The following is a 15,360-nucleotide window of genomic DNA, read 5'->3' as shown; positions in this document are numbered from 1 at the left end:
TGTTCTGTACAGCTTTTTTCCTGCCAAGATCACTTTAATCTGCAGTAAAAATACATTAATAATTCTAAAGAGAGGCCTATATGGACTGAAAACTCAGGATCTCTAACAACTAATTACCTCGACACAAATTTATATCCCTACCAATCATCTAGTTCAGAGTTGAGAAACCGCGAGTTAACTTAAAAGTGAGTTCACTTGATCAAAAGCCACATCCTCAACATTTTGGCTCAAACTGGTTTGCTGAGAGTAGTGTGCCAAAGCAAAAATCAAACCACCACCCTTATATCCTTATGCTTGCGCTTGTTTTGCATTGCTCTACAGAGGTATGGTTATTCAGCAGTTTAACTGGACACAGATAACACACAACTTTAACCTCTGTTTTGGGGATAAAAATAGGGACAAACTGCCAAATTAAGGCCAAACTGTGCTTGCTTTCATACAGGTAGTAACACATTACTGCATTACAGCACAAACATCAACTAAAAGAGGAGTTTAAGCCATATTAGTGTATCATTTGTTTATTTCATATCTGTTTTAGAATCCAAAATTGGAAAATGGAAAACTACTCGTTAGTTCATTTCTCGTTTTCAAATCAAAAATCAGAAAACAAATAACGGCCTACTTTTCACTGTTTTGATTTTGTTTTGAAAGTAAAAATAGAACATGAGAGAATGGAATTATCACGGGATTTTTTGTTCTATTCGTTTTTGGTTTGACCACAGCCCTCTTCAGTTCCGCATCAGTAACATGACGTGTCCGCCTGAGGTTGTGTTGGATGCAGAAACGTCTGACACTCATTGCAGAGCATCTCCGGACACCCATCTCCTACAACGCCTCTGAAATGTCTGTGTGGGTCTTACCAGCTTCGAACAACTGCTTAATAACATCAGCATACCGTTCTAGTTCGGCCATAGCGGTCTATTTATATGTCACTCACTATATATCACCTTCTCTATCTCTGTGAACAGGTTTCAAGATCTGCGGGGTTAAAGACTGGCCTCCTTGAGAAAAAAGTCAACAACTTCTGGGTCACAAAACAAAAACGAATACATCAAAAATTCCCATGATAATTCCATTATCTCATATTCTATTTTAAATTTCAAAACGAAATCAAAACAGCAAAAAAAGGCCGTTTTTTGTTTTCCGATTTTTGATTTGAAAACGAGAAATGAAATATAAAGTCGTTATCCATTTTCTGGTTTTGGATTCTGAAACGGATATGGAATGAACAAATGATACACTGATACAGCCAGTTTCTGAGAAGTCTGCTTTACATGTCTGCGTCAAATCAATACAGAAGCCTAAACGCTTAACCTGATGTGAACAACTTCACAAATAAATCTACATGAGAACAAAACATGGACAGGAAGCCTTGTGCTTCCTATATTTACTACATTTTTGAAATCACTGTTCATTGGCCAAATATTCTGTCTCCTCTACCACCCCATCTCTATGTTTCATTGTAATTATCACTGTATGACCGAATGCAACGTGCCAGCTGCGACGTAACACAATGTGCTCAGAGTGCTCTGAAAAAGCTAGCAGAAAATTCAATGGGACACAATCTGACTGGCTGACCAAGTCTGCTACTAAGACGTAAAGTCAACGCAGAAGAATAAATAAACCTGTTAATCCACAGCTTTTGTTGAACCATCCTGCCCAAAGAAAGCCTTTGCATGTTGAGCTGGCTTAGTTGTGAACCCCTCTGGACATCAGAAGCAGTTTACTGAGTTGTGAGATTAGAAAATTAAGGTAAACTCACACACAAATAAACTAAAGTGTTGATATTAGCCTTTGGCATTGAGCATTTTTTCTCCTTCAGCAAAGAAACTTTGATCACACTGCTCTTTGCAAAACCGAGGTCACAGAGGGCTCCTCGCACATTTTAGAAGGCAATAAGGGAGCTGGCAGAGAAAGAGGAAATAGTTTTCAGAAAAAAGAAAGCATTTTTTGTGTGTACAGCCCTGAAAGAGAATTTATCAATGTTTGTGAGTCAATTGGCCCTTTACAGGTATAAACCCAGCGAGGCTGCAGGAAAAAAAAAGAGGAACTATCAGTGAGGTTGCCTTCAAAAAAGACAATTAAATGTTAAAAGGGCGTTTATGTCTGTTAATTAAAAAACTGTCCTCTTTGAGTCCTGGTTCAAACTGTTAATGAGACTTCCAGGGACAAGAGACTTCTCCAGCACCTTTTCAACCCTTTCCCCTGAAGTGACAGATCCAGTTCATTGCCAGTTTTCACACTTTGAGAATTCATTTTCAGTGTGACGGCTCAAACACAACGGATCTAATTCAGGTTATCGCTCTATGATTAGCTTCATAACACCATCATGATATGATCACAGAGATGGAGGCTGGGAGGGTCATTTAAAACCAGATACCTCCTCAGTGGCTCACTTCTGTTGACAACTTTTGGTGTGTTTCACCATAAGATGAGTGGGCAGTTGCTCAATGTGAGGTCTGTTCAAAGTCCTTTTTTATTTTTTTTGAAAATCAAGCCAAGAAAAACTTTCTGTTTTTAAGATTTACACTGGTTTGGCTTTTTCCTCTGTTTAACAAAAGTGAATATTTTAATCATATTCAAAAAAAGAGTACAGGTCAGTCGCAGAAGTTAAGCAAATGCATCACCATGGGGATTTTAAGCTACGTTTGCTGTTGCCTCATGCACATACTGTATATACACTAAATTACCAAAAGTATTGGCTCACCTGCCTTGACTCACATATGAACTTAAGAGCCATCCCATTCCTAACCTATAGGGTTTAATATGATGACGGTCCACCTTTTGCAGCTATTACAGCTTCAACTCTTCTGGGGAGGCTGTCCACACGGTTGAGGAGTGTGTTTGTAGGAATTTTTGACCATTCTTCCAAAAGTGCATTGGTGAGGTCACACGCTGATGTTGGTCCAGAAGGCCTGGCTCTCAGTCTCTGCTCTAATTCATCCCAAAGGTGTTCTGTCAGGTTCAGGTCAGGACTCTGTGCAGGCCAGTCAAGTTCATCCACACTAGACTCTGTCATCCATGTCTTTATGGACCTCGCTTTGTGCACTGGTGCACAGCCATGTTGGAAGAGGAAGGGGCCCGCTCCAAACTGTTCCCACAAGGTTGGGAGTATGGAATTGTCCAAAATGTTTTGGCATCCTGAAGCATTCAAGGATCCTTTAACTGGAACTGAGGGGTCAAGCCAAGCTCCTGAGAAACAACCCCACACCATAATTCCTCCTCCAACAAATTTCACACTTGGCACATTGCAGTCCAAAATGTACTGTTCTCCTGGCAACGTCCAAACCCACTCGTCCATCAGATTGCCAGATGGAAAAGCATGATTCATCACTTCAGAGAACGCGTCTCCACTGCTCCAGAGTCCAGTGGCGGCATGCTTTACACCACTGCATCCGATGCTTTGCTTTGCACTTGGTAATGTACGGTTTGGATGCAGCTGCTCAGCCATGGAATCCAGTGGCGGCTGCTGGTCAGTCAAGGAGGGGGAGCTCATTTTTTTGCGGCCTACATCATAAATTTGTTTATTTATCTAAACGTAAATTCTACCCTCCATGTCAGCTTGTTGGCAGCTGGAGCTGCTACATGAGACTACGACAGGCTGTAAGTGTGAGTGACAGGGGGAGAAGCTCTGCAGCTGTAGCTGTAGCTGCTTATTGGTGAAAAGAGAGAAAATCTTCGAACACAACGCTCGTCGTTTTTAAGAAAGGTAAACTCGCTGGGGATCGATAAAGCCTCCGGATCAGTTCGGAACAACTTAATGTTCAAGTTAAAGATGCTCCGGTGGAGGGTTATACTTCAATATCGCTGACTGGCTCATTTCACTGTCAAACAAAAAGGGATTCAGCCTCAGACAGATCATCCAATCATCATGCAGAAGCCCAGCGTCCAGGCCAGCCCACTGCCTCATAGACCCCCAGAGACACTGAGCATCCGATGGGCGGGACAAAGCCCAGCGTTTATCCAATGAGACGCTGCGATGAGAAGGAGGTGGAGCCAGTTACCTGTGATAGGAAGCTGATTCTGAACAAAAGATGAAGGAATTCTAGCTCAGATTTTGTCAATGAAATGTAAACACAGCAGAACATATCACCACTTTTTTGGGGGAGATTTTAGGGGAAGCTGAGCTTCTCTTGCAGTCTTAGAGCAATCGCCATTGATGGAAACCCATTTCATGAAGCTCTTTGTGTACTGTACTAGGGCTAATCTAAAGGCCACATGAAGTCTGTAGCTCTGTAGCAATTGATTGTGCAGAAAGTCGGTAACCTCTTTGCACTATGCGCCTCATCCGCTGACCCCTCACAGTCAGTTTACATGGCCTACCACTTCATGGCTGAGCTGCTGTTGTTCCCAAACTCTTCCATTTTCTTATAATAAAGCTGACAGTTGACTGTGGAATATTTAGGAGTGTGGAAATTTCACTGCTGGATTTGTTGTACAGGTGGCGTCTAATGACAGTTCCACGCTGGAATTCACTGAGCTCCAGGGAGCGGTCCATTCTTTCCCAAATGTTTGTAAAAACAGTCTGCATGCCTAGGTGCTTGATTTTATACACCTGTGGTCAGGCCAAGTGATTAGGACACCTGATTCTGATCATTTGGATGGGTGAGCAAATCATTTTGGTAATATAGTGCACAAGACTAAAGACTGACCCTTTCTACGTGCAAGAAAAGTTTAAATGGCTAAATAAGGGAAACATTCATGCTGCGTCAAAACGCTGGATGGCAGTTTCAACACTGTTTTAAAATCCTTTGTTTCTGCTTTTAATCAGCCAAAAGAAAATCAAAATGTTAATATGCAAAGCAAGAAGATTATCAAACAGTAAAACACTATTTTGAGAGCTTATCACTTTTAAGAACTCATTCTGCCTTAAGGTGTTTCAGTAATTATGAGAAAGTACTATTCTGTTTTGTTATTCATAATCAAATTGTACAAGAACTACCAACGCCACAAGAGGATCCCCAAACTTATTCCATTTCTTTTTGATGATTCGTACGCCCTCCACAACTTCCTGGAACTCAGACTGATAATCTCACGTTTCTCAGCTCTCAATCCTTATTTCAGTAGACACTGAAACTTCTCTGACTCCTGCTTTACATTTGATTTCAGTGATATACCCTTGCTGTGATTATTTAAACGGCAGCCAGACAAGCATATATTCACTTCCTCTGACATTATGAAGACAGAGAATGGGTCCAACTCCAGGCGCTTCCATTGACAGATGATTTCAGAGCTGGTTCCTGCTGCAGTTCAAACATTAGCGCTTTATGAGAGAGTTTAGCGGGAAGACACAAAGGAAGATGTATCTGCTTTTCTATTGCTGTTTTATCATGCATTCAGCTCAGAGACCAGTTTAATTTACTGTGTTTACTCAGAGATTTCTGCTGCAGCAAGCGCCCAATTTAAGTGTCTTAAGTTTTGGAGCAATTATACTGTACTGAAATTTTTTCTGGTAGAGGATGTAGAAAGAAAGTGCTAATTTTACCTTTCAGCCTAATCTTTATGATAAGCAGTCTGAATCGATGGTACTAAGACTAATTAAAGTCTTCTTCTTCTTCTTCTTCTTCGCTTAAATGTGGCCATGTTAAAACTTTCAAATTCCATGTGTAATCCCTGTGATTAAGACAAACTCTAAGTAAATTAATACAGTTAATTATGAATCACTTAAGTTTCCCATGTGTGATTTTATTGGGCTATCTTTCAGACAATTCTGTAGTTAAGGCCAAATAAATTAGTAGAACTTAATAGAAGACCAAATGTTTGTCCAAATCAAAAGCCTTTTTCGTCACACGAATTGATTTCATTTTGAAAAGCTTTCATTGCAATAATTTGTTAAATTGACCTGGAAAAAATTGACGGCTGTGATTGTGCTTAGCTGCCACAATTTGTAGCATTTTTAACTTGATAAGGCTATTATTCACATCTTGAATGGTTTGTGTTAACACACTGTCATAATAGATGGTGTATGAACCACTGGCTGTATGAAACATAGATATACTCTCAGTTTCAGTATTCATTGAAGCCAAACGTTTGACACATTGGTATTACTGGCTCATCCTGGCACAGTCACAGCGGTGGAGTTGAGGCGAATCAAACCACCTGGCAAACATCATGCCCTCAACCGTCTCTCTTACTATGCAAATCAATGCATATCTCTTTTCTCAAACTAAATCATCTTTTGTGCAGCATTACTGAGCTATTCATATCAAAAATGTTTGATTTTACTATTAAAAAAGGAATTGAAGGAGGGTTATTAATGCAACTTTCAAAACTTTCAAAACCAGCCTCAAGTGAACTCTCGTTGTCAAGGAACAACAGGTTTCAACACCAGCACATTAGCTTCATGTGTCAACACTGGAGGCTGCAGTTTGGTATAAACCCAGCGAGACGCAGATGCAGAGGGGTGGGATTCTCAGAAAGACAGCCATCCCTGGGGTTGTGTTATGCATCATTATACATGATGGTGAACAGGATTATATTTGAACTTGTTCCAAAATGGCAAGAAGCTTTTGTTCCTTTTATTCAAGCTCTTTCTCCTTTTAGAGATAGTTTAAACAGTATACCACTACTTACAGTGGGGAAAATAAGTATTGAACGTGTCAACTTTTTTCTCATTACATTTATTTCCAAAGCTGCAATTCAAACAAAATTTCTACCAGACATTGGTATTAACTCAAATAATCCACACATGAAAAGAAATCATGACATTCAAGTCCATAAATAATGATCGTGTGGAATGAAGTACCATAACACAGGGAAAAAGTATTAAACACGCTAACTCATCTACTGCTACAGACCTCATCTACCTCATTGTGATTTCTTTTCATGTGTGGATTATTTGAATTAAAGGGATGGTTTGGGTTTTTTGACATGAACCTGTATGGCATCCTCATCTGTAGTTACGTGCATCAGCGCTGACTTACCCCTGTCAGCATCCTGTGACCCGAGATCTGGTGCGGTTTTGGTCCGGACGAAAGTAGTCCGGCAACATGGCTGGGGTCATGAAAATAAAGCGTTTTTCCTCTCAAAACAATTTGTGTTCAAGAGAGTGATAACTTTGCATCACAAAACTGCAAACCGGAAAAAAGCCAAACTCGTTATCGCTTGGCACTACTTTCTAGTGTGTATCACTGCGCCGGGCGGAGCATCCAGCTGACCGGCGAACGTTGTCACCGTCATTTCAACTTAAAAAGTTAACGATAACATGTCTGATTACGACCCTGATGAAGATGACATTACATTTAGCACAGAACCAAGGGGATATCTTTATGAACCAAAATATAGTGATGCTGAAATTCGTCAGGTGGAGTTAGAACGGGTAGAGAGAGAGAGTCATGTCGCTCCTGGAGCCACAGCTGGAGCCATGAAAGAGAGGGTGTGAAGTCATACAGCATCGGATGCACCGTGCGGCGCAGTGATACGCACCAGAAAGTAGTGCCAAGTGATAACGGAGTCTGACTTTTTTTCCAGTTTGCAGTTTTGTGATGCAAATTTATCACTCTCTTGAACACAATTTGTTTTGAGAGGAAAAACGCTTTATTTTCGTGACCCCAGCTATGTTGCCGGACTACTTTCGTCTGGACCAAAACCGCACCAGATCTCGGGTCACAGGACACTGTCAGGGGTAAGTCAGCGCTGATATACGTAACTACTGGTGAGGATGCCATATAGGTTCATGTCAAAAAACCTGAACTATCCCTTTAAAGAATGTCTGGTAGAAATTTTGTTTGATTGCATCTTTGGAAACAAATGTGATGAGAAAAAAGTTGACATGTTCAACTTATTTTCCCTACTGTAAGTGCTTACTCAGCAACTTCTTCCAAAGCAAAAACTGGGTTAAAATAAGATTTTACTGCAACTGCTCATACATGAATAAGCTGAAATCAAATCATGTTCCTCTGGTCAGCCTCATAATAAAATCTTGATATACTCCGAGCAGAGGCCTGACAGTGTTTAAATCTTTTCTATTGAAATCCCTCCTCACTGATTTACTTCTGCCATAACCCTTCTTTATCTGTTCAAACATGAGATGAGTAGACAGTTGCTTAATGTGAGACCTGATCTGAGTTCTCTCCCAGAGTAATGAAATATATTGCTCTCCCTAACTGGTGCACTGTGATCAGCTACTACAAGAGATTTAATCTCAGAAAGAGTTTACAGCACCGGAGAGGCTTCACTGGACAGCCTCTTGTGTTTTATTTTTCCCTCACTTTGTTCAAGCATGACAGCACTGTCTGAAACACAAAGCCTGTTTCTTAGTTCTCGTTAACTACTCAAAGCACTGGAACTTGCAGCTAAAGCTCTGGGACGTTTGCTATAATTGAGCGTTAAATTAAATGTTTCAAGCCACAGAGGTTCACTGGACACGTCCCTTCCACAAATGTGTCTTGAGTGTTTGATTGTTTAAATGGGAACAATGAATTTTCTCTTTGAAAGCAGTCCATAACAATTGCACTTCACATAGGACCTTTATCAAGAAATGTTGATAATTGGTCTTGTCTTCAACTGTTCAAACATGACGCGCATATTTTCATTCTCTGGACAATTTCAGAGTAATTACAAATTATGCAGGGACACTATTTGGCTGTTCATGCACCAAGAAGTTTCAATAATGCATAATTTTCTCTATTCACTGAGGAGCAGGAGAAAGGTACTGCCTTTGTCTACTGAGGGAACTTGCTGCCGGCTGACTTCTGGGAGAAGAGATAGAGGCATGAGATATGTGCTCAATGGCACCTGATTTTCACGGCTCGAACGAGAAATACAAAGATGCACAATCACTGTCATCAACCAAACATGAAACAGATCAATCCTGAGAGAGGTAAGAGAATAGAAAGTACAGGCATGGTTGTTCAGACGAATTAAAACAGAGAGGCACAAACACAAAGGATTTAATTAAAGTGATAGCCATCAGAAAGGGGGATTCATTCTGTTTTTTACACGAGTGCTTTCATGAAGTCACCTATAATAACGATTCTTTGGATGTTAGAGTGCAGCAGCAGATTTATTTCTAACAATAATAGCATGAAAAATGCTACTGCAAGGAGATAGCTAAGGCGAGCCCTCTCTAATGTGTATCTATTGTTCATTGGTTACAATAATTGATGTGATTTTAAAAGGAGTTCCATGTTCAAATTAGTGGTGGGACTTGATTAAAAAAAAAAAATCAAATTAATTATGCCATTTGTAATTAATTAATCGTAATTAATCGCATTTTAATTACATCAATATTCAACATCAGAAGCAACACTTTTCAATTCAAACAGATTTTAGGTACAAGACTAAATCATTGAATATTTTCATACACACACAAGTACATACACAAGTTTAAACAACAAAATCCTGTTTATTTTGTTCAGAAGATGTTTTTTTATGTGGACACTACTTTCAAGTACATTCATCAGCCGTTATGTGGTAAATAGTGCTGTCAGGAGATTTAAAAAATAATCTAATTAATAACAGGATTTGTAATTAATTGAACATATTAATCACATTTTAATCTTATATCTGCTTAATGTCCCCACATATAGAATTTGAATTCTAGGACATTACAAAATTATAGTGCATGACTAATCGAATGAATACACGAAAAAGAGAAGATTTGTAAATCCTTTTTTTTTTTCACTGGACAAAACTAATTAAAATGTCCATGTTCCCTGCCATTCGATTACTGTTTACTGCGTCTATAGAAGTAAATTATATTTTTCAGCGGAGGGAGGCGGGGTCTGGTGGAGCTTGTCAATCAAAATCCTGCTCGTAAACTACTGTGGGTGAAAGCGGTGCGCTCTTTGGATGAGAGCTCAGCATGGATATGAGGAGAAATGTGAGATAACAGAGGCATAGCGAGATGCTGCGAGTCAGAAAAGTTCAAGCAGCTCACACTCCAACTGAGGATGTGCTGTGGTAGTTCAGATAGAAAGAGCGGCGCCATCGTGAGAAAATATGATGGAGATCATGGAGAGGATCAAAGGATGGAGCGCCTGAGATGAATGCGATCAAAAAAGTTTAATTTGTCTTTTTTTTGGACCAAAAACAGGAACAGAGACATAAAAGAAGAGAGTCCACTCTTCTTAAGTAACTTTGGTGTTTACATAGTCATAGAAAACATTATTATTTGGGTCTTAAAAGATCATTCAAGATGCTCTGAAAATGGCTGGCAGCCGATGAGTTAATCTTGCGTTGATTTTGATAACGCGTTGATGTGCGGTGTAATTAATTAATGTAATTAACGCGTTAAAGTCACTGCCCTAGTTAAAATATTTCATGGTGTTAAAAAAAATCAAGTCTTATTCGTGACACTCACCTCCCCAGTTCTCCAGGCTGAAAAGGTTACTGAAGTTGTGGCTAACGAATGGTGAGATCTTCTTCAGGTCATGAGTGCGAACCCTTGTGGCCAGGAGGGACTGGTGGGCGTCTCTGAAGGTGGTATCCATCAGCAACAGGCCTTGGTGGGCCCGGACAGCCTTAGCAAACCCCTCAGGACCGTCACGCAGCAGAACATCACGGAAACCAACAGGAGGATCGCCTACGGAGTAAAGAAAAGAGGAGGAAGGAAGAAGTTAATGTGGAGAAAGATGCACATGGGTAATGAAAGAGAAACAGGTTTGTTGTTATTCATAGATTTAGGCAATTTGAGGAAAATCAATATTAGATGCTGGAGGAAAGTTTAAAAATGTTCTACCAAACCTGCACTCACTGATAGTAAGTTAATAACCTTTAAATGGGCTCTAATGAAGTTGTACCAATTAGTTGGAGTAAGTGGATATGAAATGTGAGAAGCTCTTCATTTATCCAATCATAAGTGGTTTATTGACTTTAGACTCAAGTGTCTGGCAAGAAATTTATTCCAGCAGCATAACAACATGCCAAGCAAGAAAGTGAAGTGATGTTATTTACACAGCGTCCACTTTCAAGTTGTGCTGTTAACAAGTCCAGGGCATGTCATAACTTCTGCTAATGAGGTGGTCGCCATCTCTTCTCATTGCTGCTCCGATCGCCTTCAGCTCAGCTCGATCTGCTGTAAAAGGAATAAGCTCTGCAGCAGCTGGCTTATTAGACACACCACCCACCGATTTGTGAAAATGGATTTCTTCTGCTGACAGTGACTCATATGGCCATGATTTCTATATAAAGTAAGCAGCCAGAGTTCGCTGAAACAAGAAAACCAAGTGATGGAGCTTGGTTCTGAATGGCTTCCACCTGAGGGGGAATTGGTTACAAAATGGCTGATAGTGCAACTATTTTCTGAGGACGATCAGATTCTGGGTTAAGGTCCGGAAGTTTTAAAAGATAGCAGTGAAAGGAGTTTAATGCTGTTCTGAAAAGACACATGGCACCGATAGTATGTTGTCAAAAAGGTGCGAACATCTCCATACAAACTAGGGACATGGTCACACCATACACTGTACATAGAGTGGACAGCCTGGCTCCGCCATTTATCATTGTACGGTTTCAAACCAAAATACCCCCGCCACTGATAGCAGTTGTGTAGCCAGCAAAGACAGTGAGGGATTCAGGGAGACTCTGAGTGGAGCCAGCTGACAAAAAGGATCATTTTTTTTCTTTCAAGAGTCTAATCTCTTTTTGACTCTACCGTCAAACATATTTTGCAATCCCCCAAAAAATACACAAGAATGGCAGCTGTCAATTGTCGTCAAACGTGACAAAAAACTCATTTTTAACCTTGTATAACTAATGAAAACCAAACTTTTCAGAAAAAGAGGACTTGAATACAAGACAGCCTGATAGTAATCTTCAAATCGCCACAACAATCAGATGTTAGAAACATTTCTACGAGGTGTGTTCATCTTAAAGTTTGACCACAGCCCATCTGGAATGACTGGAGAGCCAGATTTTTTTTTTTACCTATACTGCAGCCAGCCACTGGGGGGGGGGGGGGGGGCAGTTTTTGTGGCAACTTTATTTACAGCCCATTTTTTTTTTACAGTCTATGGGTCACACTAGCAAACAGTAGCATGCTCAACCATAAAGCCCAGTTTCTCTTGGCAAACATTTTGAAGAAAAGCAGGGGTGTCAGAAGGCTGTGTCGGAGTGAATCAACGTAACATAAGCCAAAAAAAGTCTCTAGAAGTGCTTTCTGTGTCTCACTGTGCCGACTTTAGGGAGGTTGCACTTTGTGTAAACAGCTGCTTTATGATGACGTAGGCGGGTCATATGAGTGTGATACTTGCTAAAGTTTGGCTCATACTGGAGAAGTGTGACTGCTGGCTGTAACCTCAAGAGGGGTGCTGCCAGGGGCAATCATGCTTGAGTATTGAACGATTGTGATAGCCAGAGTGACCGCGCCCCTAGTTAACTCAATAAGCTTTTTTAATCCTTGTTAGATGTATATGCATCCATTTTTAATTTCAGTCCTGAATCAGAATCCTGAGACAGACATGTGATTGCCCAGTGGCATGAAAGACCCTAACCAAAAAAAATCCAAAACCAAAACTAAGCTAAGGAATACAAAATACTGAGAAGATTTTCAATCACTCCTAAAAAAAAACAAAAAAAAAACATTGAGAATATTTCCCTCTGAAAATGGGACTATGGATGGAAATTAGCGTCAAGCTACAATCCGGCATTTTTACATGTTTTAGCATGTTCATCAATGTGCACTGTGCCATTCAAATAAATAAATAAATAAATTTTCCAGAGAGAGAAATACACTTGATACCTAGATGGAAAGTGGAAATCTCTTGAGAAAGCAGATTTGTTAAAAAAACCCCAAGTGGTTTAGTGCAACAGATTGCTAGCTTGGTAGAGAGCCAAAACAAGACCAGGGGGCTAAAATGCAGTCTAGATGTGAAAATAGTTGGCAAGAGGCAGTCAAAAGGTCCGTTTTTCTAAAGTAAGATGTCAAAATAACATTTTAACTTCCAATTTTAATACATGTGAAGAGAAGTATGATAGCTTCCCTCAGGCTCAAGGCCTGTTGTGCTTATGCTTGGTTGACATTAAGATTCAGATTTAAATCTTAACACTGAGACAGGTTGTGAATTGTTGGTGCTGTTCCTAAGAGTCTGCAACCACTCAGAAGGATTTAAGAGCACATTTCCAAAGCCCTCTCAGTGCTTGATCTGGGCCTAACTTTGGTGCTCAACAAAAAGTCAGGGATTATCGCCAAGATCTGGGGATAAACTCCTTACCAAAAGATTTTCTCACCAATGTGTTCATAGAGGTGTCTTGTAATGTGAAAATGTGTACCTCTTGCTTTAAAAAGCTCGTAAGGGGGGCAAACACAAGGATCCCAGGATTCTGCATTACTTTCAAGCATGTTTTGAACCGAAACCACTCCTCTTATTTCAGTCTTCTCCAGACTCCACTTCATCACAAATACCGGTCTTTACATTGTTCTGACAGCTTCCCCATGTCGAGATAGAATAGACACTGTTCCTCTTGCAGCTGCACCGCTGGTTGCTGCAGTATTCTGCAATCTTCATTCCAATTACTGCTAGTGAACCTCAAGAGCCATGAAATCAAGAGTTAGACCCAGCTTATAACCATGAACTCCTTCCATCCATCAATAGTCCCTGGGGTTTAAAAACATGCTCTGCAGTCTTATGGTTGAAGACAAGCACAGAGAATAGAGAGCATCTTCTGCCTCTGCTGGAGGTAGAGTATCTGGTTTGATCCAACACCTTCAGAAAGAGCATGTTGTGCTGAATAGCAGCTAGAGGAGTGCCTGGTTCTTGATGAATCTGCTGGGAAATGCTTCTGAGTAGTTTGTAAATTGTAAATGTTGTGGTTATTAATGCCTTCTGCTCAGGTACTACAGGTCAAATGAAGTTGATTTCCAAAGATCCAGTTTTCAGACTGTACCTCAACCAGAGCATGTAAGTGGAGCAGAGCGTGAGCAAGCAGGGAGCGGGGTGGCCAAATTTTGAAAGGAGCACAAAGCAGGATTTTTCTCTGAATAGGGGTGTGGAGCAGGGTGCTGTCCTGCACAATTTTCACTCATTTTCTGCTCACAACAAGAGTCTGATGCATGCCCAAATCTGTGCCAAAATCTATCAAAGTACAGTATCTGAATACAACTAATTCATTATCTCCCACCTGGGGTGTAAGGCTTTAATTACAGATAAGTAAAATATGCATCCACATTTTTTGGAGTGAGCTCAGAGTAAGTGTGAAATGGAAATGCAATCTCCGTTGAGCGCTGAGCAGTAATGGGAGGAGCAGCATGGTGGGACTTGGAGTGGGGAGCGGCGAAGGCGGGCACCTCGGGTAGTGGGGAGTGCAAAGTCTCGCCGCTCCACTCTGCTCACATGCTCTGACCTCAACAAAGGAGGGGTGTGTAACTGTCCAAAACCAGAACTCTCCTCGGACAGGTGGGAAGGAAAGACCAGGTATGGGTTGACCCAAAAATCTTGAGTCCTAAGCCATGTTAGTGGTTCTTGGAGTACGACTGTGCCTCAGTAAGGGCCTGTCTTCATTTTGTAGTTAAAAAAAAGAAACAAAATTCAACTTATAATAATAATAATAATTATAATAATAATAATAATACTGCCAAAAAGTGCAACAAGGATATAATTAAGAGTTCATTCAATTTTATGATAAAATTCAAAAAATCATACCCCTTGTTATTTGACGTTGATGTTTGATGGTAGGAGACATTAGCAGCCATCAGTACTGATCAGAGTCTGCCATATATTAAGGGATATGCTTCAGTTCCCAAGATAATTTAACAGTCTGATGATATCAATGTGTACATTTGACAGAAGTCATTTTAAATAAAAAATCTTAACATGTTTTTAACATGTTTCCCCAATGAAGAATTTTCCCAGGGAAACTTATAAACAAAGGCTGTTTTAGCAGTTGCCTCATAAACACATCCTCTGATACCTACAGAGAACCAGGACTTTAAAAATAACACAAAAGGTTATTCGTTAGCTTTCTAACTTACCACTGAGTGGTATTAAATACTTGGTTCCGATCAGTGAAAACAACTCAAGATTGGTTAATAAAGCTGATGCAAAGTAAAGCCTGAAAACATAAATCAAATCTATCTATACACAGGCCTTACAGCACATATAGTGTACTAATCATGATTTCAACTTTCCTTTGAAAATCTGTCAAAATGGATGAGACTTTGGGCACTGCTCTAAGTTATTCTGAGAGCACAAAACTTTAGATTGTTAGTTAAAGGCTAACCAGCCACCAGAAAGAAGAAGTGAAGTGTAAAACAAAGCATAACTTAACTCTGGAGTTAGACATTTGTTGTTAGCCGATGGTAATACCAAAAACAATCCACTTTGAGGCTTGTCTTTACCACGTCAGGATCTCAATTCATATAATATCACCACCCTATTCTTTATTATCTCTTACATAATCTTCTCTCTTCCACTGGTGGTTTTG

General features: G+C 40.1%; 1 protein-coding gene across 2 annotated transcripts in view; it reads right to left on the bottom strand.

Annotated features, from left to right (window-relative positions):
* pcxb (pyruvate carboxylase b) overlaps window positions 1-15,360 on the bottom strand; it is a 472,827-nt gene that overhangs the window by 75,562 nt on the left and 381,905 nt on the right. For both annotated transcript variants that reach the window (XM_074699298.1, XM_074699299.1), the window contains exon 15: window positions 10,304-10,525. In XM_074699298.1, coding sequence (XP_074555399.1) covers window positions 10,304-10,525 — 222 coding nt within the window. The remainder of the gene's footprint in view (window positions 1-10,303; window positions 10,526-15,360) is intronic.

This window comes from Halichoeres trimaculatus, unplaced genomic scaffold (genome assembly GCF_033239565.1).
Source record: "Halichoeres trimaculatus isolate MK-OKI-2021-1 unplaced genomic scaffold, fHalTri1.1 fHalTri1_scaffold_22, whole genome shotgun sequence".
NCBI classification, from domain to species: Eukaryota; Metazoa; Chordata; class Actinopteri; order Labriformes; family Labridae; genus Halichoeres; species Halichoeres trimaculatus.
This window is presented reverse-complemented; position numbering and strand designations above follow the sequence as displayed.